General features: G+C 62.3%; 3 protein-coding genes across 12 annotated transcripts; 1 reads left to right on the top strand and 2 right to left on the bottom strand.

The window, feature by feature from the left end:
• Positions 1–3,034: 3,034 nt before the first annotated feature.
• ATP5ME (ATP synthase membrane subunit e) lies at positions 3,035–4,328 on the bottom strand. Its single transcript, XM_079775356.1, has 4 exons — positions 4,189–4,328; positions 3,967–4,021; positions 3,409–3,507; positions 3,035–3,105 (listed from the first exon to the last, which is right to left on the bottom strand). The coding sequence occupies exons 1-4, from the start codon at positions 4,222–4,224 to the stop codon at positions 3,080–3,082; spliced, it is 216 nt and encodes a 71-aa protein (XP_079631482.1). The 5' UTR covers positions 4,225–4,328; the 3' UTR covers positions 3,035–3,079.
• A 49-nt stretch (positions 4,329–4,377) lies between these two features.
• On the top strand, positions 4,378–9,923 carry MYL5 (myosin light chain 5). 10 transcript variants are annotated; one of them, XM_079775266.1, is made up of 8 exons: positions 4,918–5,048; positions 5,549–5,674; positions 6,476–6,566; positions 7,479–7,586; positions 7,730–7,805; positions 8,388–8,492; positions 8,883–8,961; positions 9,475–9,644. In XM_079775266.1, exons 2-8 carry the CDS (start codon positions 5,637–5,639, stop codon positions 9,641–9,643), a joined length of 666 nt encoding a protein of 221 aa, XP_079631392.1. In that variant the 5' UTR covers positions 4,918–5,048; positions 5,549–5,636; the 3' UTR covers position 9,644. The 10 variants fall into 10 exon arrangements, with proteins under 10 accessions (XP_079631397.1, XP_079631392.1, XP_079631396.1 ...); XM_079775268.1 differs by lacking the exon at positions 4,918–5,048 and adding an exon at positions 9,788–9,923 and having other exon boundaries at positions 5,503–5,674; positions 9,475–9,523; XM_079775271.1 differs by lacking the exons at positions 4,918–5,048; positions 5,549–5,674 and adding an exon at positions 4,378–4,425.
• Positions 9,924–10,373: 450 nt separating this feature from the next.
• On the bottom strand, positions 10,374–17,396 carry SLC49A3 (solute carrier family 49 member 3). The gene is made up of 10 exons (XM_079775254.1): positions 16,856–17,396; positions 14,046–14,204; positions 13,717–13,930; positions 13,498–13,574; positions 12,726–12,863; positions 12,473–12,589; positions 11,932–12,084; positions 11,559–11,716; positions 11,343–11,452; positions 10,374–10,615 (listed from the first exon to the last, which is right to left on the bottom strand). Exons 1-10 carry the CDS (start codon positions 16,988–16,990, stop codon positions 10,386–10,388), a joined length of 1,491 nt encoding a protein of 496 aa, XP_079631380.1. The 5' UTR covers positions 16,991–17,396; the 3' UTR covers positions 10,374–10,385.
• Between the last annotated feature and the right edge of the window lie 5,852 nt (positions 17,397–23,248).

Here is a 23,248-nt window from a genome sequence, read left to right as displayed (position 1 = left end):
ACTCATCGCCTTTGATACGTGGTCACACCGGAGACCCTGAGAGTCTGTGACCAGTGTGGGAGGCTCTGGGGAGAAGCCTGCACTGTGTTTATGTGGATACAGAGATGCTGTCTCCCAGCTGGCTTAGGAAACAATATGTGACCAGATTGTAGAATAAATGAAAACAAGCTGCCCCTTTTTTTCTGTGGTGGAAAGTATGGCCGAGGGCACATTGCACATGACCAGTTGGAAAAATTCTGGCAGAAGGTGAGGCCGTGAGCAGAGCGCGATCAGACCCGAGTGAGCAGTGAGAAAGAACCCCTGATAAAGGCCGTGTGTGTTGCTGCTGAGGGACGAGGTCGGGCAGGTCGGTCTCCCAGCGCCCGGCTGCCCAGGCTCCTCCTCTGCAGCTGGGGGTCCCCTTACAGCAGCACCACACGCCTCCGCCTCCGATGGCTCCACATCTGAGCCAGGAAGAAAGGCAGTCACCCCCAAACGGGGAAGCAAGGACACAGGTGAGAGGGGTGCTACTTCTCTGGCAGAAATGAAGGACTTTTAACTCCTGATGTGAGCTCCCGGGTGACACGACTCCCCGGGGAACTCCCTTCCGCTGGGGTACAGCCCCTTCCGATGGCACCAGGTGTTCCCCCCCAGGGATGGGGCGGGGTGGGCTGGACGCCCCCACACAGCCAGGCCTCAGAGGGAGGGGCCAGAGGCACCTGGTGGCTGACCTGGGCCTGTGCCTGGGGCTGGGCTCCTCCAGGTCCTAGAGGAACTCGGCACCATCTCACCGACCTCACAGGGGCCTCACTTAACCAAAACCAGGGCTTTGAGGTGCTGGGGTGCTGCTCCCCATATTCCCTTCCACGTGCACACGAACTCGTTTTATAAGGAAATGGGCGAGAAAGAGCAGAGCCTGGCTCTCCCTTGGTACGGCCCAGCCCCGTCCTGTCCTCGGGCCACATCCCCTCCCTGGGTGTCACAGAGGAGCTGGAGATCCGTGTCTCACCTGAGGGCATCAGCCCCACCCCCACCTTTGCACTGCAAGCCCCCACCCTGTGCCCAGGGCCTGGGCCAGCTCAGAAGGCTGACGGTCCAGCTGTTTCTCCATTACAAACCGCACCCTTAGGGGATCCCACCTGGATGCCCGACAGAGTTCCTGTGCTCCCCACACACACATCTGTGGTGGATGATCATTCCTTTTTTTTTTTTTTTGCCATCTTCTGGTGCCATTTAATTTTCAAGTTGTTTTGCTTCTTGATTTGAAATGCTTTCCCTTTCTTATACCCATACTAGAGACCCAGTGCACAAAATTCATGCACTGGGGGGGGGGGGGGTCCCTCATTCCAGCCTGCACCCTCTCCAATCTAGGACCCCTCAGGGGATGTCCAACTGCTGGTTTAGGCCCAATTGACATCTCTCTCACAATCTGGGACTGCTGCTCCAAATACTCGCCTGCCTGCCAACCTGATCACCCCCTAACCACTCCCCTGCCAGGCTGATCAACGTCTAACTGCTCCCCTGCCGGCCCGATTGCCCCCAACTGCCCTCCCTTGCAGGCCTGGTCACCCCCAACTACCCTCCCCTGCAGACCTGGTCACTCCCAACTGCTCCCCCCCCCCCCCCCCCCGCTTGCCTGATTGCTCACAACTACCCTCCCCTGCCGGCCATCTTTGACCACATGGGGGCAGCCATCTTGTGCAAGGGTGTGAGGGTAAATTGGCATATTACTCTTTATTATATAGGATTCCTTTCTCCTTGAGAGCCCCCAATGTGGTTTCCTTTCATTTTGGGGACCCCCAAGCATCATTTTCCCTCGAGAGAGAGATGCACCTCTTCAAAGCTCAGAGAACCCAGGCTGGGCCAGAGCAGAAAGCAAGGACAGAGGATGGGCTGTGGCTTAGAGGCCTGAACACTGAGCTTGCAGGCTGGTTTGGGGGTGCTTCTTGGGCCGCGGAGGACCACACTCAGCTCAAGCAGCCACAAGGGGCCATGTGTGTCCTGAATGGCAGCTCTCCAACTGCAGGTTGAAGAATGTGGCTTCTAATCTGTATGTGCCCACAGACCATAAACTGCCAAAGCAAAAGGGCCCGTAAGCGCTACCTAAACCAAACCCCATCTCCCAGAGAGCTAACTTGCCCAGGCATCCAGCTAGCCCGTGCCTTACCCTCTGAGGCAGAGCAGAACAGTGCTGTTTGTGACTGCCTGTCCCTGGACACACAGTCCACACGTGTGTCCAGGCACCCAGACCCGTAGCCCTGCATTTCCTGGAAGCCGAGTGTACCTGCCATCACTTCCCAGCCAGTTCTGAGGCTGAAGCCAGAGCCAATCGGAGGTGACAAGGGAATCCTGTCATGCCAGGGACTAGGGAGCAACGGCCAAGTTCCTGGGACTCCAGCGGGGCCATCATGGCTGAGTTAAAGCTAGGATGGGCAGGCAGAGGGACCTGAGGTGGCAGAGTTGAGGGGAGGGGGCGGAATGAGCCAGCAACCTGAATGACTTCACACAAAATACGTCTCAATTCCAAAGCGGCACCTTGACCTTCAGCTGCTGGTCAGACGGGCCCTCCCGGGCCCTCCCAGGCCCTCAGGGGAGGACGCCACGTCAGCGCTCTTCTTTGCCTCCTCTGATGCTCCCCGCACCTTCCGGTCTCCTCTCCTTACACCTTGGGTTCCTTTTACTCGCATCCAACTGGTGTCTTCTTCCTTCTCCCCCCACTTCCACACCCCTTTGATCTCTCCCACTTGACTCCTAACTCCCCACCAAATCCTCAGGCTCCCCCAACCCCCGGGTGCCTTTGGTATTTCCGCAGTCGGCCGCAGGCGTCTCAGATAAAGTAGACCCAGCCCTGAGGCTCCCGGGACCCCAGGCCTCCCCCTCCCCCCACCCCGCCAGGTTTCCGGGTGCTCAGGCCCAGAGCATAGTAAGGGCAGCCATTGTCCCAGAACATGTGGCCTCTCCCGCGGCAGCCCTGTGGTGGGTGATACTTGTTCAGAAACCCCTCCCGCCCCGTCACTCGCACACTGAGGACTCAAGGAGAGCCAGAGCCAGAGCCTCACACAGCACAAGCTTTATTCATGGCACTGCTCGGAGAGGGCGCTCACTTCAGGATGCTGTCGTCACGGGCTGGAAGACGAAGAAGGAGAGCAACTTAAAAGGAGCACTTCGGCTTCTGGGTGTTCAACACTCCACACCCAGCCCCCATGGAGCCTGACTAGGCTGGGCTTCAACTCCCGCCCCTGGTGGCCTCATCCCTGCACGTCAGAGGGAGCCGTGCGTCCAGGCCCTGTGGCCTCGCCTAAGGCGGGGTGCGCCGCTCCCCTGGACCACCCCCTGGGCCCCTCTCCTCCACTGCAGGTCGCTAGAAGCTGATGTTTGTTCCAGAAAATCTGGGCGGAGGACAAATCTGTAAGATTCAGACCCCAGTACCTTCTGCCAGTTCTCTCTCGATCCGTTTCAGCTCATCCTGCCTCTTCTTCTCCTCGGCGGCTAGTCTCCTCTCCTCTTCCGCCCGAGGCTTCAGGTAACCTGTCGGGGGCAGCGGGAAGGAGGCACTGCCAATGAGCTTCCTCGCGGACACGCTCCTAAAAGCAGCTCAGTCCCAGCCAGTGCTCCCTTCCGGCGCGCTATGAACCCCACGTGCCTGCTTTTCGTTCTCCTTTACCTCCATGTCGGCAAGGCCTGCAGGGCACCCCTCAACAGAGAGCCCCGCCCAGAGAGGGCGACTGGGTCCCACTGCCCAGCGCAGCTCTCGCCCACCCAGCTGTCAACCACCACCGGTTTGCAGGCCCCCCGAGTTCTCAGACACCCCAGGTTCCAGGCCCCCCCAGGTTTCCAAGCCCTCCGTGTTCCCAGACCCCTACCCCCCGGTTTCTAGGACCACCCCCCCCCCCCAGGTTTCCAAACACCCGGTTTCCAGGCCTCGGGGGGGCGGTGCCGGGTTTACGGGGCGGCACTGCGGGGACGGCGGGCAGCCCCGTCACTCACTGTGGCGCTTGGCTCCGTAGGTCACGCCGAGGAACAGGGCGGAGTAGCGGCAGAGCTGCGGGGAGAGGGCGGTCAGAGGCGGCGGGAGGGGCCGGGGTGCGGGGTGAGGGTGGGGGGCCGGGTCGCACCACGGGGTTGGGGGGCGGGGGGAGGCGGGCGATGTCGCACCGCGGGGCCCACGCGCAGCCGAGCGCCGGGAGGCGGCCGCGAACCCTAGTTCACCTTGATGAGCGGAGAAACCTGCACCGGCGGCACCATCTTGTCCGTGACCCTCGCACCGGAAACACAATCCGGGGCGGACGAAGACGTCACGAGGCCCCGGAAAGCCGTGAAGTCGCCAAAGTGTACGGGAGCCAGCGCATGCGCCGTCGGCGACAAGCGAGCGCGGCGCCCCTTGGCGGCCGGAGGGAGCGGTGCGCGCCGCAGGGCGTACGTGTGACGTCACCGTGCGCGCAGGAGGTCGGGCTGCGCGGGGGCTGCGCGTGCGCGATGGCGGCGGGTGGGCGGGGCGGGCGACGGCGCGGGCCCCCGGGAGTGAGCAGCTCGCAGCCCGGACGCCCGGGCTCAGCGAGCGCACGTGGAGGCCCGCGCGCCGTGGCCCGAACGTTAAGTTTACGTCAGGCCCACGCAGTGCGGCCAGCCCCGCCCCGGGCCGCCCCTGGGCCCCTCTCCTCCACCGCAGGGCGCTGGGAGCTGATGTTCGTTCCAGAAAATCTGGGCGGCCGGGTTGGGCGGTCCGGGACGCAGCGTCCCCCGGCCGCCCGGGCAGGCGGCTGAGCCCCGCACTGTGGCCGCGGGGCCCCTTCCTGCGTCCAGCCTGCGCGGGTGCCTGCCCACCACCCCGGGCCAGGCTCCCGGGAGGAGTCCCCCTGCAGGGCCGGCTCCCTGGGTCGCCCCGCTCCTGCCCTCGGGACCTGCAGTCCGAGGTCCCCCTGAACCTGGGCCTCAGGGGCCTCTGGGCGGAATCCACGGCCGCCCCCGCGGGGTCCCTTCCCCTCCCGCTGAGCCCCCTCGCCCCTCGGAGCAGCCGTTTCCCCAGCTTTGTGGGCAGCGCCCCTGGGAACACCGCCAGGCAGACCCAGGTGTGCAAGGGGCTGCCCGGCCCCCCGCCCCGTGCTGGCGCAGGGTTCCCATGGCAACTGGCTGGGGCCCGCCCCGGGGACTCCCCACCCGAGCATTCTGCCCCGCCCCGCGCCTTTGGGAGAAGCTCCCTGAGAGCCAGGGCTTGGGCCCAGGAGGGTCGGCTCTGCCGGCTGCCTTGGAAGGGACGGGAGCGGGGAGCGGGGGGGCGGGGGGGGGGGGCCTGCTTACTCCTCACCAAGCCCCGGCTTTGGGAAGAGACCTGAACTGCACCCAAAGGGGAGGGAATGCGGGGCACGAGGCTCAGACAGGAGTAAGTCTGATCAGTGCATCTGGGACGGAGGCGGGGAGCGGCCCCTTCCAGGGCCCGGCACTCTCAGCCGCCTTCTCCGCAGTCCTGGCCCGGTGTCCCGGCTGGAAAGTCGCTGTGCTTTTCCCGGGCTGGGGAGGCTGGAGGCGTGGGGGGGGGGGGGGGGTGGTACAGGCCCTCTCCTGGGTGCAGGCCTCCACCCTCAGGGCTCCCGGAGGGAGAGAGGAGGCTCGCGGACCCCACAAGGTACAGGATAAACCGAGTGCCCACACTCAAGCACATGCGTCTTGCCCCGGAGCAGTTGGGCGGTGACCTCAGGTGACAACCATCTTCACCCTTCCCTGGTTTTAAAATAAACCAGGCTCCTCAGCAACTCCTGCTTCCAGAGTCAAAAATAAGTGTGAGGTGAAGGTGGGGCAGAGAGCAGGTGGGGCCACACGCCAGCGCTCCCGCTGGGTGGGGGGTGCCCCAGAGGCACACAGGCACCCCCCCCCCCAAAGGCAGACCCCTGGAGCCCCTACACCCACCGTGGCCAGGGCCTTTTTCCTGGGGTGGGTGGTGGGGGTCTCACCTGGCTCGAGGCACCAGGATGGCCTGCTGCGTCCCTGCACCTGTCAGGGCCAGCTGTCCATGCCGGATCCCGAGATTCTCGGGGGAACCAGCCTGCAGGCTATCTTTAGGGCTGTGCTCAGAGCCTGGCCGGCCCAGGAGCGCCCCCGGGGGGCTCTGCTGGCCCACTGCCTCCCCTGCTGGGCCTGTGAGCACAGAATTCAGATGCCTCCCCCCTGGGTGTGGCCCTCCCCACTCCTGCAGCCCGGCCTGGGGTCCCTCCAGGCCCAGCCAACCCCACCCAGCTGGGGACCGTGGAGCCCCCGTTTGAGGTGCAGCCCAGGCCCACGTCTCCCACATCCTCTGGGCAGAGCCCCTGAAAGCCCCCCCCCCATCCCTGCGGGTGGGCCGCGCCTCCCCTGGTTCCTCGGGGTGCCTGTGGTCCCACCTTCGCTCCGTGTGCCCTGCTACAGCTGCAGCGGGGGCAAGGGTTCAGAGCGGTGCCAGGAACACCCAGCCAGCTGTTGTGGCTGCACAGACCCCGCAATGCCCTCATCCCTGCACACCCAGGGCCGCAACTGCTGCCCCGCTGGGGACCAGGACATCAGCCTCTGACTGTATGCTAACGGGCACCCACGGCCCTGGCGTGTGGGAGGACCAGGTAAGTGCTGGCCCAGCCCGCCCACCTAGCCCTCCATCTCCTCTGTGAACCCAAGTGGGGACGGCAGCGGTGGCCCCAGCGCCAGGGTTAGGGCCCTGCGACCTCTCTGCCTCTAAGGCAGGGAAGTGAGGGCACGCGAACTGTATGTGGGAGATGCTTGGTGACCAGCCACTGGGTCCAGGTCCAGGGACCGGGAGGTGCACAGGATAGCGGGGCTCCTGGGAGGGAGTTGTCGCGAGGGGCCTGGGAGGCTGGGGCCCTGCTGGGCGGGGCAGGAGGGGGCATCCGAGTCACTGCTGACAGTGGAGCTCACTCGGCAGTTGTCCGGTCCCCGGGGGGCCCGAGCCTGTCCTTATAGGGAGTGACAGGCAGAGTGCGAGCTGTCCTGGGGGAGTGGGCAGGAGCTTAAGACGGACGACCCGACAGGGAGGGCACAGACCATCGCACCGGCGGACCTGGCATGGTGAGTGTGCGCAGGCAGGCAGCCGGGCAGGGGTGCACGCGAGCTCTCTCGAGTGTGACGGTGTGAGGGTGTGCACACAAGGTGAGTGTGTGCACAGGTATTGGCGGCTGGGCCTGGGGGGATCTGTGCCCTGAGGCTGCCCAGTAACAGTCTGGGGCTGGAAGACGGGTCTTGGCTGTCGCCGTAGCGGGGTACCCAGAACAAACCCATCTACTGCTGGCCCCTGCACGGTCCGCTGGCTCCTTGGACCCCCAGCCAGCTCCTGGCTGGACTGCAGACGGAGCAGGGCCAAGTTCAAGGTGCGCCTTCTCAGGGCTCCCAGGCTCACCAGCACCTGAAGTTGCCCAGCCTGTGGGCCCAGACTCCGGCCACTACGGTCCGGTCCGCCATTCCTCTGCATCAAGTCCCCCAAGGCCTGGCCCGGAGCCTCAGCCTGTGTTCTCACTCAGGCCAGCAGGAAGACCAAGAAGAAGGAGGGGGGCGCCCTCCGGGCGCAGAGGGCGTCCTCCAACGTCTTCTCCAACTTTGAGCAGACGCAGATCCAGGAGTTCAAGGAGGTGAGGCTCTGCTCGTGTAGGAGAACCCCTCCCCCCCCCCCCAGCTCCTACCCAGGGGCCGCAGGTGGCCAGGAGACCCCGTGGGGGCCTTGCCCAGGGCAGTCAGAGTGGGCGCCGGGCCTCACTGGGCGGCCTCCTTCCAGGCCTTCACACTGATGGATCAGAACCGAGACGGCTTCATCGACAAGGAGGACCTGAAGGACACCTACGCCTCCCTGGGTGGGTGCCGGGCAGAGCTCCACCCCAGCCCCAGGCCCTCAGCCTTCACCTCTGCATTGCAAGGGCTGTCAGGGGTCACAGGGCAGAGGGGGGCAGACAGCCAAGGGGGCGGGGGGCTGGGACTAGGTCCAGGAAGGAACACCACTGCCCAGGACGGGGTGAGAGCTAGAGGCAGGTCCTGCTCCCCGCCCTCCCCATCGGGGGACACACTTTTCCCAGCCTGAGGCGTCCTGCCCGCAGCCCAGGGAGGGCAGGCTGCGTCTACCTGCAGGGATTCCCACACACCTGCCTTCCCCATGGGTCCCCTCGTGCCCAGGTGAGGTCACAGGCCTTCCCGCTCCATGGGGGCTCCTCCCCTCCTCAGCAGCCCACCTTCCCGGGTTCAGGGTTCGGGGCTCTAACATGCAGAACCTGCACCCACCAGCCTGGGCCAGGAGTCCCCCATTTGCTGGCCTCCCTCCCCGCTTTGTCCTGGGGTCACCGGGAGGACAAGGGAGGTGGGCAGCCCCACGGGCACCTGCCAGGGGGACAGTGCATGCATCAGCAAGGGCGGGGCTGCCCCGTGACCTGGTGTTTGTACAGGCAAGACCAATGTGAAGGACGAGGAGCTGGACGCCATGCTGCAGGAGGCCTCGGGGCCCATCAACTTCACCACCTTCCTCAACATGTTCGGGGAGAAGCTGACTGGTGAGCCTCGGGCCGTCGCCAACGCGGCAGTTGATTCAGAAATCCAGACGTTGCACGCGTGAAATCAGATCCCTTGCAACAGCCAGGAGCCGGCATTCTGGGACCCACATGTGTGGCCCCCACATCTTCCCTATCCCACCCCCCACCCCACCCCCGCCGCTGGGAGCTCCACCCTCAGCCCAGCCCTGCCTCCTGCTGGCCACTGGTGGCCCCTGTCCCCTCACTGAGTGCCGCCCAGGCTCTGGGCCTCGGCGGGCCGTGAGGGCCAGAGAGGAGCCCCCGGGGCAGGAGCTGCCCGTGCCTCAGGCTGTCGGGAGCAGGGGCCGGGGCCGTCGGGCTGAGGGCAGAGTGGGGGGCCAGGGTGGAGCAGGACCGGAGCCTCTGTGGCAGGTACGGATGCCGAGGAGACCATCCTGAACGCCTTCAAGATGCTGGACCCCGAGGGCAAAGGCAGCATCAACAAGGACTAGTGAGTGTGGCCGCAGGGCCTGAAGGGCACCAAGCCCACCCCACCCCACCCGCTTCCCCAAGGTCCCGAGTCCTCCAGGCACCCGAGGGTAAACCAGTCCTGCCCACACACCCCGCAGTGGCTCTGGGGCTCCCTGGGCCAAGCCCTGGGAACAGGCTGGTCCGGGTGCCCGGCATTGGCCTCCCAAGGCCCCCCGTCGCTGTCCCCATCACAGCCCCCCTCGCGGTCTAGCTGTCCGGTGCTGACTATTTCTTTCTGTAAAATATATTTTTATTGATTTCAGAGAGGAAGGGAGAGGGAGGGAGAGATAGAAACATCCACGATGAGAGGGAATCACTGATGGACTGCCTCCTGCACGGGGATCAAGCCCGCAACCCCAGCATGTGCCCTTGACCAGGATTGAACCCAGGGCCCTTTAGTCCGTAGGCTGACTCTCTATCCATGAGCCAAACCGGCCAGGGCTGACCCTTTCTCCCGAGCAGCCTAACCTGGTGCCTCCCTCCTTGTCCTCAGCATCAAGCGGCTGCTCATGTCCCAGGCGGACAAGATGACTACAGAGGAGGTCTGGCCCCGGCCCCACCCCCCCTCCCCCACAGCCCTGGGGACCCCAGGGTTTGGCTGGGGGTGGGCCCTGGCCCTGAGAGGCTGGAGGGTTGGTGTGGGTGGGACACCCAGCGGCTGAGCCCCAGCCCCCCTCATCCCCACAAGCACAGAAACAAGCCCAGAGCAGGTTGGAGGTGGGGGCCTGCCACCCTCGGGCAGCACCCCTTGGGACCCACTTGCTCTGCCCTCCCGCAGGGCCTGACACCCACCACCCTGCCCACAGGTCGACCAGATGTTGCAATTTGCAAAGATCGACGCTGCAGGCAACCTGGACTACAAGGCGCTGAGCTATGTGCTCACCCATGGGGAGGAGAAGGAGGAGTGAGGGGTGCCCCCAGCCCACCCCAACTGGTGTGGCCAGTTCAATAAACCTGAACCCACCAACCTGCCTGCAAGTGTCTGTGGGGAGGGGACGTGTCCACCTGGGGCAGGAGTTGCCTGGGGGGCATCAGCCTGTGGGACCCTCCATCTGCTCCCCCCCCAGAACAGCCTGGACCACCCATCAGCACCCAGGCCACCCCTGTCAACATGAGGCTGGGTGTCTGGTCACTCGGTAATGGAGGCTGAGAGAGGCTCTGGGATGGGCTCCTTCAAGGAAGGCCCTCCCCACCCCCGTGCACTCCAGACTCTGACATCGAGGGGCCCTCAGGGCCCACAGCCTGTCCAGCTCCCCATGAGCCATGCCCCCTACATTGCACCTGCACTGTGCCTGCTGCAGTCCTCGTGCCCCTGCAGGACCCGCCCGGGCGCAGCCTCGGCCGCCTCTCCCGGCTCCTCCCCTCCACGGGCTGCCTCTCAGCCCCTGCACGTCCAGGGAGGCTCTAGGAATGAGCCACCCCTGCAGTGTCCTTGCCAGGGTCCTGGGGGTGCCCCAGCGGGGCCGGGGGGAGGGCCTGCTGGAGGGGTGCGTGGTCCACGGCCGGGCTCCTGAGGTCCTGGAGGGAGGGCCTCGAGCGGGCCTCGGCCTGCAGGCGCCGGTAGGGGGTGTGGAAGAGGAGTACCAGGCAGCAGCTCAGGAGGGTACACAGGCCGGCCATCGTCAGCATGGACACTGGGGGGACACAGCAGCCAGCCTGAGGCCTGGCCATGGAGCCAGCAGAGCCCAGCTGACCCCACTGACCACGACCACGGTGACCAGGGTCAGATCCCGTCCCAGCCCCCCTGCCCCAAGAGCAGGTCACAGACGCTGTCGCTGGCACGGTCTCGGGGCCCGGGTGCAACACCCCACCTCTCTGTGCCATCTACACTCTGTCTCTCTGTCTGTCTGTGTCTCTCCTCTCTCTCTGCCTCCCACCCTCTCTCTCATCTCTTTTTCTTTTCCTGATCTCATTTTAATCCTCACCTGAGGATATTTTCCCATGGATCTTTAGGGAGAGTGGAAGAGAGAGGGGAAGACAGAAACATCGATGTGAGAAGAAACACATCGGTTGGTTGCTTCCTGCATGCACCCTGTACCCTTGACCGGAATTGAACCTGGGGCCCTTCGGTCCGCAGGCCGACGCTCTATCCACTGAGCCACACCGACGAGGGCTTCCTGATCTCATGTTAACACGACTCACACCGGGTACAGAGGTTGGGCTTTGTAAGGGCCTCAGGGCTGCTCCCATCATGCTGAGCTGGGTTCTGCCTGTTGCCCTCTGACCCCATCCTGCCCCTGCCCAGTGGGTGCCCAGCAAAAGGGCCCGTGGAGGGAGGTTCCCAGGGCTGGCGCAGGTGGAGGCGCAGGCCCTGCCCTCTCCGCCTGCGTTACGGGGGCTCCCGTGGGCTGGGACACTCACCCTTCCAGTCCAGGGGGTCCTGGCCGCTTTGGCAGGTGGAGAAGGATGGTTCCGAGCGGCGCACAGTCAGGGCGGTCAGCAGCACCATGATGAGCACCCCCTCGGCCTGCCTGGACAGCCACAAGGCCCTCAGCCCCGCCCGACACGGCTCCCTGCCCCCCACAGTGCCAGATGCCCCGGTCGGGGTGGCCCCAGCCCAGGCCTGCACATACTCACCCCACCACGAAGACCAGGCCCGCGGCCGCGCCCTCACCCACGGGGAAGGAGCACTCCACGGCTAGCTCCATGGCGATGGGTGCCACCGAGAAGCCAAAGAGCCCGAGCAGGGAGCAGACGGCGGCCAGCGCGACGGTCTGTCCCCGCAGCTGGGACACCTGGGCGGCAAGCAGGTGGGAGGCGCAGTCAGACACCCCAGCCCCGGACGCCGGCCCGGCAGGCCCGCACGGGCTCCGGCTGGCTGAGTGGGGCAGGGGCTGAGGAGGCTGTGCCCCGCGGGCAGGGCCTACGTGCCTGTGGTTGGGCTGCCAGCTGCCCACGTCGGGAGCACCCATTCTCCCCGGGCGGTGGGCTCGGCTGCGGGCACACTCACCAGGGCAAAGGCCACGCAGACCAAAGAGGTCAGACAGAAGCCGATCTTGATGGCTTCCGTGAAGCGCTTGGTCCGGTCCACGTACAGGCCGAGAGCCAGCGCCCCCAGGATCCCAAACACGATGAAGAGAGCCCCGCAGAGGCCTGCGAACTCCTGCAGGAGAGGCCGGGCCCCGGCATCAGGCGCCCTCAGGACAGGCGCCTCCCCGGGGAGCCCACGGCGGGTCCCTGAGCCGTGCTGAGGCCCCTGCACCACCGGCTGTGCACGCCCTCGCACGGCCGCACCCCAACCCGCACAGTCCCCTCTTCCACGGCCCCACGGCCCCAGCCCACCGCCGGCGACCGTGTTTGGCACGGACCCCTCACTCACACATCTCAGTAGTGCCCACAACAGGAGGTCCCTGCCCAAATGTGGAACCAGGGCCTGGGGAGGTCACTCCGCGGCCACACGCGGGAGCCGCAGAGCAAACAGCCTTCGGGGTGACAGGCTCCCAAAGCCCCGTCCTGCGTGGGCCCCCACCCCGGGCAGGGCGGACACTCACGTTGGAGTAGCCGTTCACGCAGAGGACCTGCTCCAGGAGGGCCGAGAAGCTGGAGAAGATGCCGACGCCACCCCCGAAGCACACGGCCAGGACGGCGTAGGCCTTGTTCCTCGCGAGCTGAGGGCAGGGCCGCTCAGCCAGGAGCCCAGCAGGACAGGGGGGGCTCCCACGGGCCCAGCCCCCCTCCCCCGGCCCCGCCCCCCGCCTCTCCCTGCCCCAGACCTTCCCCAGCCCCAGGGCCCACAAAACCAACCAGCTTCAGCCCGTCCAGGAACTTCTCCGAGTTGGAGTGGGCAGCCCCCGCGGAGGGCGGGGTGGGGGGCACGCTCTCCCAGAGGCAGGCGGTGGCCAGCAGGCAGGCGAGGCCGGCAGGGATGATGTAGACGCCCAGCTGGGGAGGGGAGTGCACGCAGCACATGTGTGTGCAGGTACACGTGTGTGCAGGTACACGCAGGCCCCGCAGACACATGCACTGCACCGGCCCCTTGGGCGTGCCGCCCGGGCTCCACGCCACCTCACCCACCTCCCTGGGTGGCGTGGGCAAGGGTGAGCCAGGCGGGGGGCCTGCCCGTCCGGCGGCCCTGCACCCGCAGCTTTGGCAGTGCTGCGCTGAGAGCACTGCCCGTGTGGCTGCCGGGGGCCGGTGCACACTCTCAAAGACGTGTGGACACACTTGTGCACACGAGAGCCAAACACTCATGCACGCATACATCACACATAAACACACATCACACACACACACACAACGTGCATGTGTGTACCACACAAACACACACATGTGTGCACACACCACACAAATATGTGTGCGCACCACATAAATGCACGTGTGTGTGCATGCACCACACAAACACACACGTGAGCACCACACAAACATATACACACCACACAAATATACGTGCATGTGCGTGCACACCACATACACACACCACATACAAACATGTGCACGTACACCACACAAACATACACATGCATGCATAGCACACACATACACATGTATGTGGGTGCACCCCATGAGCCCCCCTCACCATTATGGGGACGTCATCCTCCTTCTTCACCAGAGCAGGAGACAACACGTTGGCCAGGAGGATGCCCAGGGGGTTTGCTGGATGGATGGACAGAGACACACGTCAGGTCTGTGTCCCCAGCCCACAGGGGAGCCCTCTGTCTCCAAGACCTGGGAGCGCAGAGGGGCCAGGATCCGTTCACTGAGCCAGAGGAGACGTCGGCCTCACCCCTCAACTCACCCATGGTGCCAACCATGTTGGCCGTGGCCCGCTGGTGCTCAGGAAACCACAAGGCAGCCAGCTTGGCCGGAGAGAAGATGACCAGGGTCTGGGCCAGGGCACAGAGGCTCTGGCCACCCATGAGGAAGGCAAACGGGGCCTGGGTCCAAATCATTATGGAGGGCAGGCTACGGAGCACGCTCCCGGCAAAGTTCAGCCACGCACACAGGATGGTCTGCAGGGAGCGGTCAGGAGCTCTGCCTGGGGACTCTGGTCTGGGAGGGGCAATGGCCTCCCAGCCCTTGGGGCCCGCCCCATCCCACAGCCGCCCTGAGATGGGTCTAACTCACCGCCCAGCGGAGCCCCACTGAGTCCAGCATCCAGATGGCGGCCAGGCCCGACGGGATGGCCACCACCAGGTAGACCAGTGAGAGCCAGTTGACCTGCTCGGTGGACAGGAGGAAGTACTGGGCGATGGTGTCTGCCACGGGCGCGAAGCTGAGCCACAGCTGCAGGGCACAGGCTGGCGTCAGCCCAGGGGCGGGCACCACAGGCACCACGGCCCCGCCCTCCTGGGCTGGCCGCCAGTCTGAGTAAGTGTCCAGCCATCCCGTGATGGCCAGGGTCTTCTCCTGGTCACCCGAGGAAGGCTGCCAGGTGGAGGGTCAGACAGCGCGCCTGGACTGTGGACAGCGCTCTCCCTGCAGGCAGAAGGGGGCCAACAGCCGGGCCAGGGCGGCAGGATGATGGGCCTTCCGGACTAACCCTGCCACGAGAGGCCGAGTGCTGTCCGGGGGAGGTGCTGTGCGGCAGGCGGGCGCTGGGCACGGCGGGACCAGGAAGCTGGCAGAGGCGTTGGGATGGCAGAGCCAGCGGCCCGGACCCCGGTGCATGGACAGGCCGGGAAGGGGAGCACGTTTGGGGCGACCCTTGATGTCCGGGTGGACGGGGAAGGAGGCAGGGTGGGAAGAGCTGTGGACGGCCCAGGGGAAGAGACGGTGGTGGGGTACTGGGCTGGGATAGAAGACAGCCGAGAAGGCACCTCTGCCTGAATGCACGCTGCGTCCCAGGGAACACCTCGATGTGGGGGGCCTCTCCAAGGCCAGCCCCCCACCTCCCCCACAGGAGATGGGGTGTCTTGGAGGGAGAGCCTCCAAGCAGGAGACGCTCCCGCTGTAGGCACCAGGTCTCGCTGGGACTCCACTCAGCAGACCTCCAGCAAACAGTGAGTGCGGCCGGAGGGGATGGGGGTGGGGGGCTTCCTGGAGGAGGTGACCAGCCAACTGGCCCCTGAGGGGGGAGGGGCCCTGCAGGAGGGAGGAGGGAGGAGGGAGGTGGGCCGGGATGATCCAGGAGAGGGGTCACAAACCCAAGCTCACAGTCCTCCCGTGGAGAGAACCCAGGAGCTGACCCTAGGGCCAGAGCCACAGGCAGGGACCCAACTTCCTGACTGAGATTGCTGACCACAGACCCTCACATGGCTGAGGTTCTGCAACAGCTGCCTTTTCTTCCTCTTTTTAAAAGTTATTGATTTCAGAGAGGCAGGAAGAGAGAGAGATAGAAACATCAATGATAAGAGAGAATCATTGATTGGCTGCCTCCCGCACACCCCACACTGGGGATCAAGCCTGCAGCCCCCAGCATGTGCCCTGACCATGACCTCCTGGTTCAGAGGTCAACACTCAACCACTGAGCCACGCCAGCCGGGCCTTTCTTTCCTCATTTAAAGGACAGAGCAGGGGACGGATCTCTAGGTTCAGAGAGTCCCGGGCGGGCCTGGTTGTCTCCTGCCCGCCTGAGCCAGCGGAGGCCACATGGCATGCTCTCCAGACCGGTCCGGACAAGCAGAGCCCACCCCTCGCTGGCCTCACCCTCACCTCCCTCCTCCCCAGAGCTTGTGGCCCAGACCCTCCCCTCCCACTGCCAACGGTTGCTTTTTGGCTTCTTTGGCTTCGAGTTACAGGATGACATGGAGGCCCCAGGCTGCCCGACCGACCAGTCCTGCAGGTCTGTGGGAGGCCGAGGAGTCGAGGAGTCGTACCCCAGGTGAGATGCGTGGGAGCAGGGGCAGCCCTCTGGGCAGTCCCGCAGCCGGCCTGTGCGCAGGTGGCCACGGAGGGTCAGGTGTGGGCTCAGGACAGGCCTCCCCAAGACGCGCCCCTCGGGCAGGAGCTGAAGGCAGACTGCCTCCGTGAGGAACTTGGCGTGGCGGCCGTGTCCCCTGTCGGGTTATCAGCTTTGTGTCCAGTTATCAGCTGGAGAGCAGGGCGAACGCCTGTCCCTGGACAATTACCATCCTGCAGTGAGCCCCCCCCCCCCCCCCGCCCCCGACATCCCAGGCGCCTGGCCCCATCCTTGGCTCGAAAGCCCTCTGGACCTCACTGATCTGTGGTCTCTGACCCTCCTGAGTGTGAGTTCCCACAGGCACACGCGTGGTTAAAGGGGGTTACTCATCTTGGTGATCTGTCTCCGTCGTCTGGTTATTGGACCAGCCGGAGAGCCTAGCTAGGGTCCGTTCTTTCTCCAGGCCCCACCCTCTGCTCAAGTTCAGGGACATGGGGGGGGGGGGGGGGTGTCCAACCGGGCAGAGGTGGAGAAAAGTTCACAGGCCCAGTTGCCTGCCTGAGACCGGCTGGGGAGAGAGGGGCACAGGCCTCTGGGGAGAGCAACTGGGGGCTCAGGGTGAGTCTGGGGGAGGAGCAGGCCGGGGGCTGGGCCCCAGGAACTGGCTGAGCCCCTGGTCTGGGAACAAGTCTAGGCCAGGCGATGAGGTCACTGGACCCCAGCGGGGGGCTGAGGGCGGGCAGGCTGAACCAGAAACCGGGAGGGCGTCAGGGCGCAGGCGGCAGAGGAAGGGGTGGGGGAGCAGGGGCGCCGGGGGAAGGCCCGGCCCACGTGTGGGGTTTCTCAGGGGGAGAGGCCGTTTATCGGTCCAGGCTCCCACCCGCCCGCCCGGGGAACCGCTGCCGACGACCACAGAGCACAGAACCCTGCACCCGGCACCCCCGCCCGCCCCCCGGGTGGTGGCAGGACCCCCGCCCACGCGCGCCCCGAACACCGAGCACCGCGGTAGGGACTTCGCGCTGGGGCCCGTCTGGGGCCCCGAGGCCCCGCCCCCCGGTGCCCCCCAAACTCCCCTCGGCTCCCCGACGCCCCCTACCGTGGCGTTGGAGCAGCTGAGCAGACTGACCACCAGCAGGAACACCCAGCGGCGCGCGTAGGCGCGGTAGCCCCGCAGCTGGCCCAGGGTCGGCGACGTGGGGGGCCCCGGCGCGTCCCCCGCCGGCCCCGCCATCGCCCGCGGCGGGAGCGGCGCTGGGGTCGGGACCGCCCTTGGAGGAGGGGCCCGGAGCGCGGGGCCGGGGCCGGGGCCGCGGTGAAGCCGACTCTGCGGGGGTCCGGCGGGGAAGAGTCGGCCACCAGCACCGAGACCCGGCCCCGCCCTCCGGGGGGCCAAGCGCCGCCTCTGTGGCCCCGCGGCGGGCACGCCCACGAGGGTGGGTGCGGGAGAGGGCGCCCGAGGTCCCGGCGCTTCCTGAAAGGGCGTGGAGAGGTCCTCGCGCCCCCTCCACCCCGGAGGTCCCAGCAGGCCCGGGAGCCGCCGGGCCCGCCTGCAGGTCGGGGCTGGAGTCCCCGCCACCGAGCCAGGAGCCCGGACTCCCCTGCCCGGCCCTGCAGGGAGGCCGGAACCCGGCGGCAGCGGGGCCCAGGCGGGGCGGGAAGGCGGGGCGAGCTGTCCTGCTGCCCAGGAAAGGGCGGGCTGAGCCTGCCCCGCAGGGTCAGTGCCTGCAGGTCAGCTGAGAAAACACGCAGAGGAGGACGTGGTTTCTGTTTGTTTGAGAGGCCTGTGGGCTGGAGGCAGCGAGGAGGGGTGTCCCCACCCGCAGTCCATCTGCCCCAGGGGAACTTCCGAGGACACCTGATGCCCCCGGGGCTGCCATGCGTGGGCTTGGTGTGCGCTGAGTGCTGTGGGGCCCACCCCCTGGGCCCCTCTGGCTCAGATTCCGGGCCTCCTCCCAGGCCTGGGCCCTTGTGTGGAGCTCACTGCTCAACAAGGCCGCAGGATAGAAGGCGAGAGCCAGCGGACGTGGGAACCAAAGTTAGACACAGGCCTCCCACAGTTCATTACTTCATAGGAAATGGTCCCTGTGTGTGAAGCTAGCAAAATGCACATAGGACTTGAATGCTAAAAATGACACAACAAAAACCTAAAAGACGGAGGCATACCATGCTCATGGATGGGGAGCATCAACATCAGTTCTCCCAGGCTGACCTGGAGGTCCAACACAATTCCTAAGGGGGTGTTTGCAGGCACAGACTCGGGGGAAACATTGGCAAACCACACATCCAACAAAGCACTGCAGCCTCGAGGAGACGAGAGGCCTCAAAACTCCTCGGGAAAGCCCTGGCTGGTGTGGCTCCGTGGATGGAGTCGGCCGGCCGATGAAGGGCAGAAGGTTCAATTCCGGTCAGGGCAGGTGCCCAGGTTGCGGACTTGACCCCCAGTGGGGGGCGTGCAGCAGGCAGCCCATCACTGATTCTCTTTCATCATGGATTTTTCTATTGCTCTCTCCCTCTCCCTTCCTCTCTGAAATCAATATAAAAAAAAAAATCTATTTTTTTTTAAAAAACAACTCAACAGTAAAAACAACAACAACAAAAAAGTCCAGTGAGAAAATGGGCAGCCCTGACCTGTTTGGCTCAGTGGATAGAACGTCGGCCTGTGGACTGAGGGGGTCCCAGGTTCGATTCCGATCAAGGGCATGTACCTTGGTTGCGGGCACATTCCCAGTGGGGGGTGTGCAGGAGGCAGCTGATCGATGTTTCTGACTCTCCCTTCCTCTCTGTAAAAAATCAATAAAATATATTTTTTTTAAAAGAAAGAAAATGGGCATAAGACATGAAGAATGAAGAGACGTGTCACTGAAGAGGACATGCAGATGGCACTAGTGAGGCGTGGCTGACATTGTTAGCCTTTAGGAAAATGCAAATTAAATCCATGGTAAGACACCACACACCCTTCAGAATGGCTCAACTAAAAACAGTGACATCAAGTGGCAAGGTCATGGGTGACTGGGTCACTCACGCGTTGCTGATAGGGTTGTAAAAATGTGCCCAGCCCGACTGGTATGCTCAGTGGCTGAGCATTGATCTATGAACCAGGAGGTCACGGTTCGATTCTGGTCAGGGCACATGCCCAGATTGTGGGCTCGATCCCCTGTGTGGGCGTGCAGGAGGGGGATTCCCTCTCATCATGGATGTTTCTATATCTCCTTCTTCCTTCCTCTCTGAAATCAATGAAAATAGATTTTTTAAAATATATTTTATTGATTTTTTACAGAGAAGAAGGGAGAGGGATAGAGAGTTAGAAACATCGATGAGAGAGAAACATCGATCAGCTGCCTCCTGCACATCCTCTACCGGGGATGTGCCCACAACCAAGGTACATGCCCTTGACCGGAATCGAACCCGGGATCTTTCAGTCCGCAGGCCGACGCTCTATCCACTGAGCCAAACAGGTCAGGGCTGAAAATAGATTTTAAAAGATTTTAAAAGATTGTAAAATGTTACAGCCACTGCGCAAAATAAAACTTGTAAAACTCACACACTGTGGAGAGGACATTCATTGGGAGGCAATAGCCTTTTCTACTTCCAGTGAAACTGTTTTATTTAAGTTCTGGGCCAGTGTCTTCACCATAAGCGCCTAAGTGGTTCACATTTCGCATCCTGGCCGCACGCCGTTCACAGAAGCCTCCCCGGAGCCCAGGTCCACGGGCACACCTTCGGGTCCAGCACATTGTGGCATCTTTCAGTGGTTTTCACATGAAAAACACCTACATCGTGCTTTTCAGTTTATATGTAACGGCTTGTTTAAAATAACATTCAGCACGCACCATTATGACTAAGTCGGTTTCCATTTCTTCACCTCCTTTTTACTTAACCAAATGTAGGCCCCTCTCGGCACCAAAACAAGCACCAGGCGAGGCTTTTTCAGGCGAATGTGTCTTCTTCCCTAAACAGTGTGTGCTCGGAAGTCAGCAACGGAGAGCCTCACTTTGCCAAGCCTGGCGCAAAGGCCACACCTCCTCTGCTGAGGGAAACGTCGGGAAAGACATGCGGCCCGGTGGTCCGCCCCGACCTGTTTTTGCTTATTATCGGCTCTTGTCAAGGGAATGTCAGCGCTGTGGGGGCAGGCCCAGGTGTGTCCACACCTGAACCCTGGAGCGCCGTGGCGGTGGCTGAGAATAGCAGTGTAGGGGCGGGTGACCTTTCTGCTTGCACCCCTCCCTGCCCCCTTCGCCCCCCACCGGCCTGCCTGGCAGGTTCTTCACGGGTGACCCCCCCACCCACATCCCTTGCCTAACCTTCCGGACCTGATTCCAGAGGAACCCCGCCCTCCAGGAGTGCAGGCCTTCACTCATGCCTGCTCAGCCTCCAGGTCGCAGCTGCCGGAAGCCCACACTCACACCACCCGAGGCGGGGAGCTGAGTGGGCTGGGCGGAATCTGGATTCTCAGGCTCCTCAAAGCAGACACGTGACCCCCTCCTTCTCCGGAGAGCAGGCCAGCTCGGGACATGCCCACGGGAAACAGTGTAGGGGCTGTCTGAAGAAGACCGCCCTGCTCACTGTGGCCTGCGCTCCCTGCCAGAGGGAAGCCCTTGGGGGTGCCCCTCTCCTCTCTCTGCCTCCAGTCGGGGGGGGGGTTCACATACACCCCAAGGTGTGGCAACAAGTACCTGGCACCCAGGTTGCTGGCCCCTCCCATCGAGGACCCTGTGCTCCCATCCGTCTCTACTGCTCAGACCCATTGAGCCTGTGAACTCAGAAAAAGCTGGTTTTCTTGCTTTTGTGTGTGTGTGTGTCGTGTGAGATGAGCATGGTCTAAGGACTATCTGGAGTACGTGTCTGTGAGAGAGTGAGGAGGGGAGAGAGGGGTACCTGGTGTTGTACGGGTCCTGATGGTCCCCTGTTTGTGCATGTGTCTGGCGTGAGTGGGTAGCTTAGTGTGTGTCTGGGGTGTGCTGTGTAAGGCCGTCGGGGTTAATGGCACGTGTGATGTGAGATGGGCCTCTGACTTCCGTGTATGTGTGGGTGAAATGGTTGCCTACTTCTGTCTGAATGGGAAGGACCTTGCACCTAATTCTTCGGTGCACGTGTGGGAACCCTGTCCGCTGTGTGTGTGTGTCTGGTGTGAGATGAGTGTGTTCCATCAGAAACTGTGACGGGTGTGAGATTCCGCTCCATTGCAAGCGGGGAGATCGCTGATCGTGGTCCCCAGAACACACGAGGCCGGGCCCGAGGCAAAGAGCGGCTGTTCTCACAGGGGCAGCCACGCCTGCATCTGGTCCCTCTGGCTCCGTCCCCAGGGGTATGCGGGTGGCCGTGCCTGCAGTGGGGGGCGTTTCAGAAGGTGAACCCTGACATTAGGAAACTCACCCATCCGCCTTCTACAGAGAGAAACCTCCTCTTGACTCCGGATCGTGAGCAAGTGTCCTCCAGAAAGGGGAAGAGGTGTCCTTTTCCTGTCGCCCCCGGACCGGACCTTCTGGAGGCAAACGTGGTACACGAGGCTGTGCATGACTTTGCTCTGAGGACCGGGACCTGCAGACACAGGGACAGGAGGTATCCATGGACAACGGCTTCCCGATCAGATCTGTGTTTTTATTTTGTTTTATTTTGTTAACCCTCACCCAAGGATACTTTTCCATTTATCTTTTAGAGCGAGTGCAAGAGAGAGGGAAAGACAGAGAGAAACATCGATGTGAGAGAAACACATCAATTGGTTGCCTCCTGCATACACCCCAACCAGGGCCCGGGCCAGGGAGGAGCCTGCAACCGAGGTACATGCCCTTGACCGGAATTGAACCTGGGGCCCTTTGTTCTGCAGGCCGACGCTCTATCCACTGAACCAAACCGGCTAGGGCTGGATCTGTTTTTTAAGAATATTTCTAGCCCAGCCGGTGTGGCTCAGTGGTTGAGTAGCAGCTCATGAACCAGGTCATGGTTCAATTCCCTGTCCAGGCACATGCTTGGGTTGTGGGCTCAATCCCCAGTAGGGGGCCCTCAGAAGGCAGCCAATCAATGATTCTCTCTCATCACTGATGTTTTTCTCTCCCCCTCTCCCTTCCTCTCTCTGGAATCAATAAAAACATATTAAAAAATAAAATAATAGCTTTATTGAGATTGAATTCTCATGTCGTACAATTCACCCATTTAATGTGTATGGGTCAGTAGATTTTAGTATATTTGCAAATATGTGCAACCATAACTGTAGAGGGCCCCCTGGGAAGACACATGGGCATTTCTTTCATTATTGTCAGCTGAACTCAGGGCGATAGGCAGAGCCACACCCTGGGAACATGCTTCCCCAAAAAGGCTGGACATGTTATCAGCTTGGCCTTCATTTCAGCCCAGGTGTCGTGACTTTGATATGTAAATCCAGTCAGGCACCAGGAATGCTCAGGCCTACTCAAGAATGCAAATAAGCTCCTTTGATCCTAAGTTTTGGTGATACTTCCTGGTATTTGGGGATATATAAATAAATGCTCGGCATGGGCTCAGGGTCCCTGCCCCTCCATCAGAGGAGGCAGCGTCCCACCCGGCTTCCAGCTTTATGTTTCTATTTCTGCGTCTTTCTTTCTTTCTTTCTTTCTTTCTTTCTTTCTTTCTTTCTTTCTTTCTTTCTTTCTTCCTCTTTCTTTCTTTCTCTTTCTTTCCCTTTCTTTTTTCTTTTTCTCTATCTTCCTCTCTCTCTCTCTCTCTCTCTCTCTCTCTCTCTCCTCTCTTTCTTTTTTTATTTCTTTCTCAATCCCCAGCTCCTCTACTCAGGAACTAGACCCGTTCCTTTTCCATGCTGGATGTGGAAAAGAGAGAAACACCCGACAATAACTATGCAATTCTAAAACATTTCATCGCCCCCCAAAGAAACCTGTGCCCATTAGCAGCCACGCCCCATTTCCCCCAGCTTTCCAGCACCCCCCTGGACTCAGCCCCCCCCAATTGCTAATCTGCTCACTGTCTCTTTGGATCTTCGATTCTGGACATCTACACTAATAAAAGAGAAACATACAAATTGACCGTACCTCCGTGATGCCCACCAGCCAATCAGGAGTGAGTATGCAAATGAACCCAACAAAGATGATGGGTTGATTTTCATACACAAGCGCCAAGCAACCGGCGGCAGGGGCAGTCCGCACCACCCCAGCAGCTCCAGGCCTCTGGGCAGCGTGAGAAGGCAGAAAGGTGCCTCCGGGCCAGAGCGAAGGCAGTGCCAGCAGCCAGGGGAAGGAAGGCCCATTCTTGCACGAATCTTCGTGCATCGGGCCTCTAGTTTTATGTAAATAGAATCATAGTATGTGGTCTTTTGTGCCTGTTTTTTCCCCCTGAGTACAATGTTTTCAAGGTCCAGCCATGTTGTAGCATGTATTAGTACTTCCTTTCTTTTTCTTTTTCCAAATAATATTTCATTTTATGGACATACCACATTTTATTTATCTATTCATCACTTGATTGGCATTTGAGTTGTTTCCAGCTTGAGGCTACTATGGGTTTT

The sequence above is a fragment of the Cnephaeus nilssonii genome (assembly GCF_951640355.1).
Source record: "Cnephaeus nilssonii genome assembly, chromosome: 1".
Classification (NCBI taxonomy): domain Eukaryota; kingdom Metazoa; phylum Chordata; class Mammalia; order Chiroptera; family Vespertilionidae; genus Cnephaeus; species Cnephaeus nilssonii.
Note: the sequence above shows the minus strand (reverse complement) of the source record. Positions and strands in the feature narration are given on the sequence as shown.

What these genes read in the sequence shown, in the direction of transcription:
- MYL5 (XM_079775266.1), top strand. Translation starts at nt 5,637, where the DNA reads ATGCGTCTTGCCCCGGAGCAGTTGGGCGGTGACCTCAG. An exon ending in CTGGCGTGTGGGAGGACCAG is followed by an intron (nt 6,567 to 7,478) that starts GTAAGTGCTGGC and finishes GTTCTCACTCAG; the next exon opens with GCCAGCAGGAAGACCAAGAA. An exon ending in GGACACCTACGCCTCCCTGG is followed by an intron (nt 7,806 to 8,387) that starts GTGGGTGCCGGG and finishes GTGTTTGTACAG; the next exon opens with GCAAGACCAATGTGAAGGAC.
- SLC49A3 (XM_079775254.1), bottom strand. Translation starts at nt 16,990, where the DNA reads ATGGCGGGGCCGGCGGGGGACGCGCCGGGGCCCCCCACGTCGCCGACC. An exon ending in TCAGCTGCTCCAACGCCACG is followed by an intron (nt 14,205 to 16,855) that starts GTAGGGGGCGTC and finishes TGTGCCCTGCAG; the next exon opens with CTGTGGCTCAGCTTCGCGCC. An exon ending in GCGTGAACGGCTACTCCAAC is followed by an intron (nt 12,085 to 12,472) that starts GTGAGTGTCCGC and finishes CCTCTCCTGCAG; the next exon opens with GAGTTCGCAGGCCTCTGCGG.
- ATP5ME (XM_079775356.1), bottom strand. Translation starts at nt 4,224, where the DNA reads ATGGTGCCGCCGGTGCAGGTTTCTCCGCTCATCAAG. An exon ending in AGGTTTCTCCGCTCATCAAG is followed by an intron (nt 4,022 to 4,188) that starts GTGAACTAGGGT and finishes CTCTCCCCGCAG; the next exon opens with CTCTGCCGCTACTCCGCCCT. An exon ending in CGAGAGAGAACTGGCAGAAG is followed by an intron (nt 3,106 to 3,408) that starts GTACTGGGGTCT and finishes TTCGTCTTCCAG; the next exon opens with CCCGTGACGACAGCATCCTG.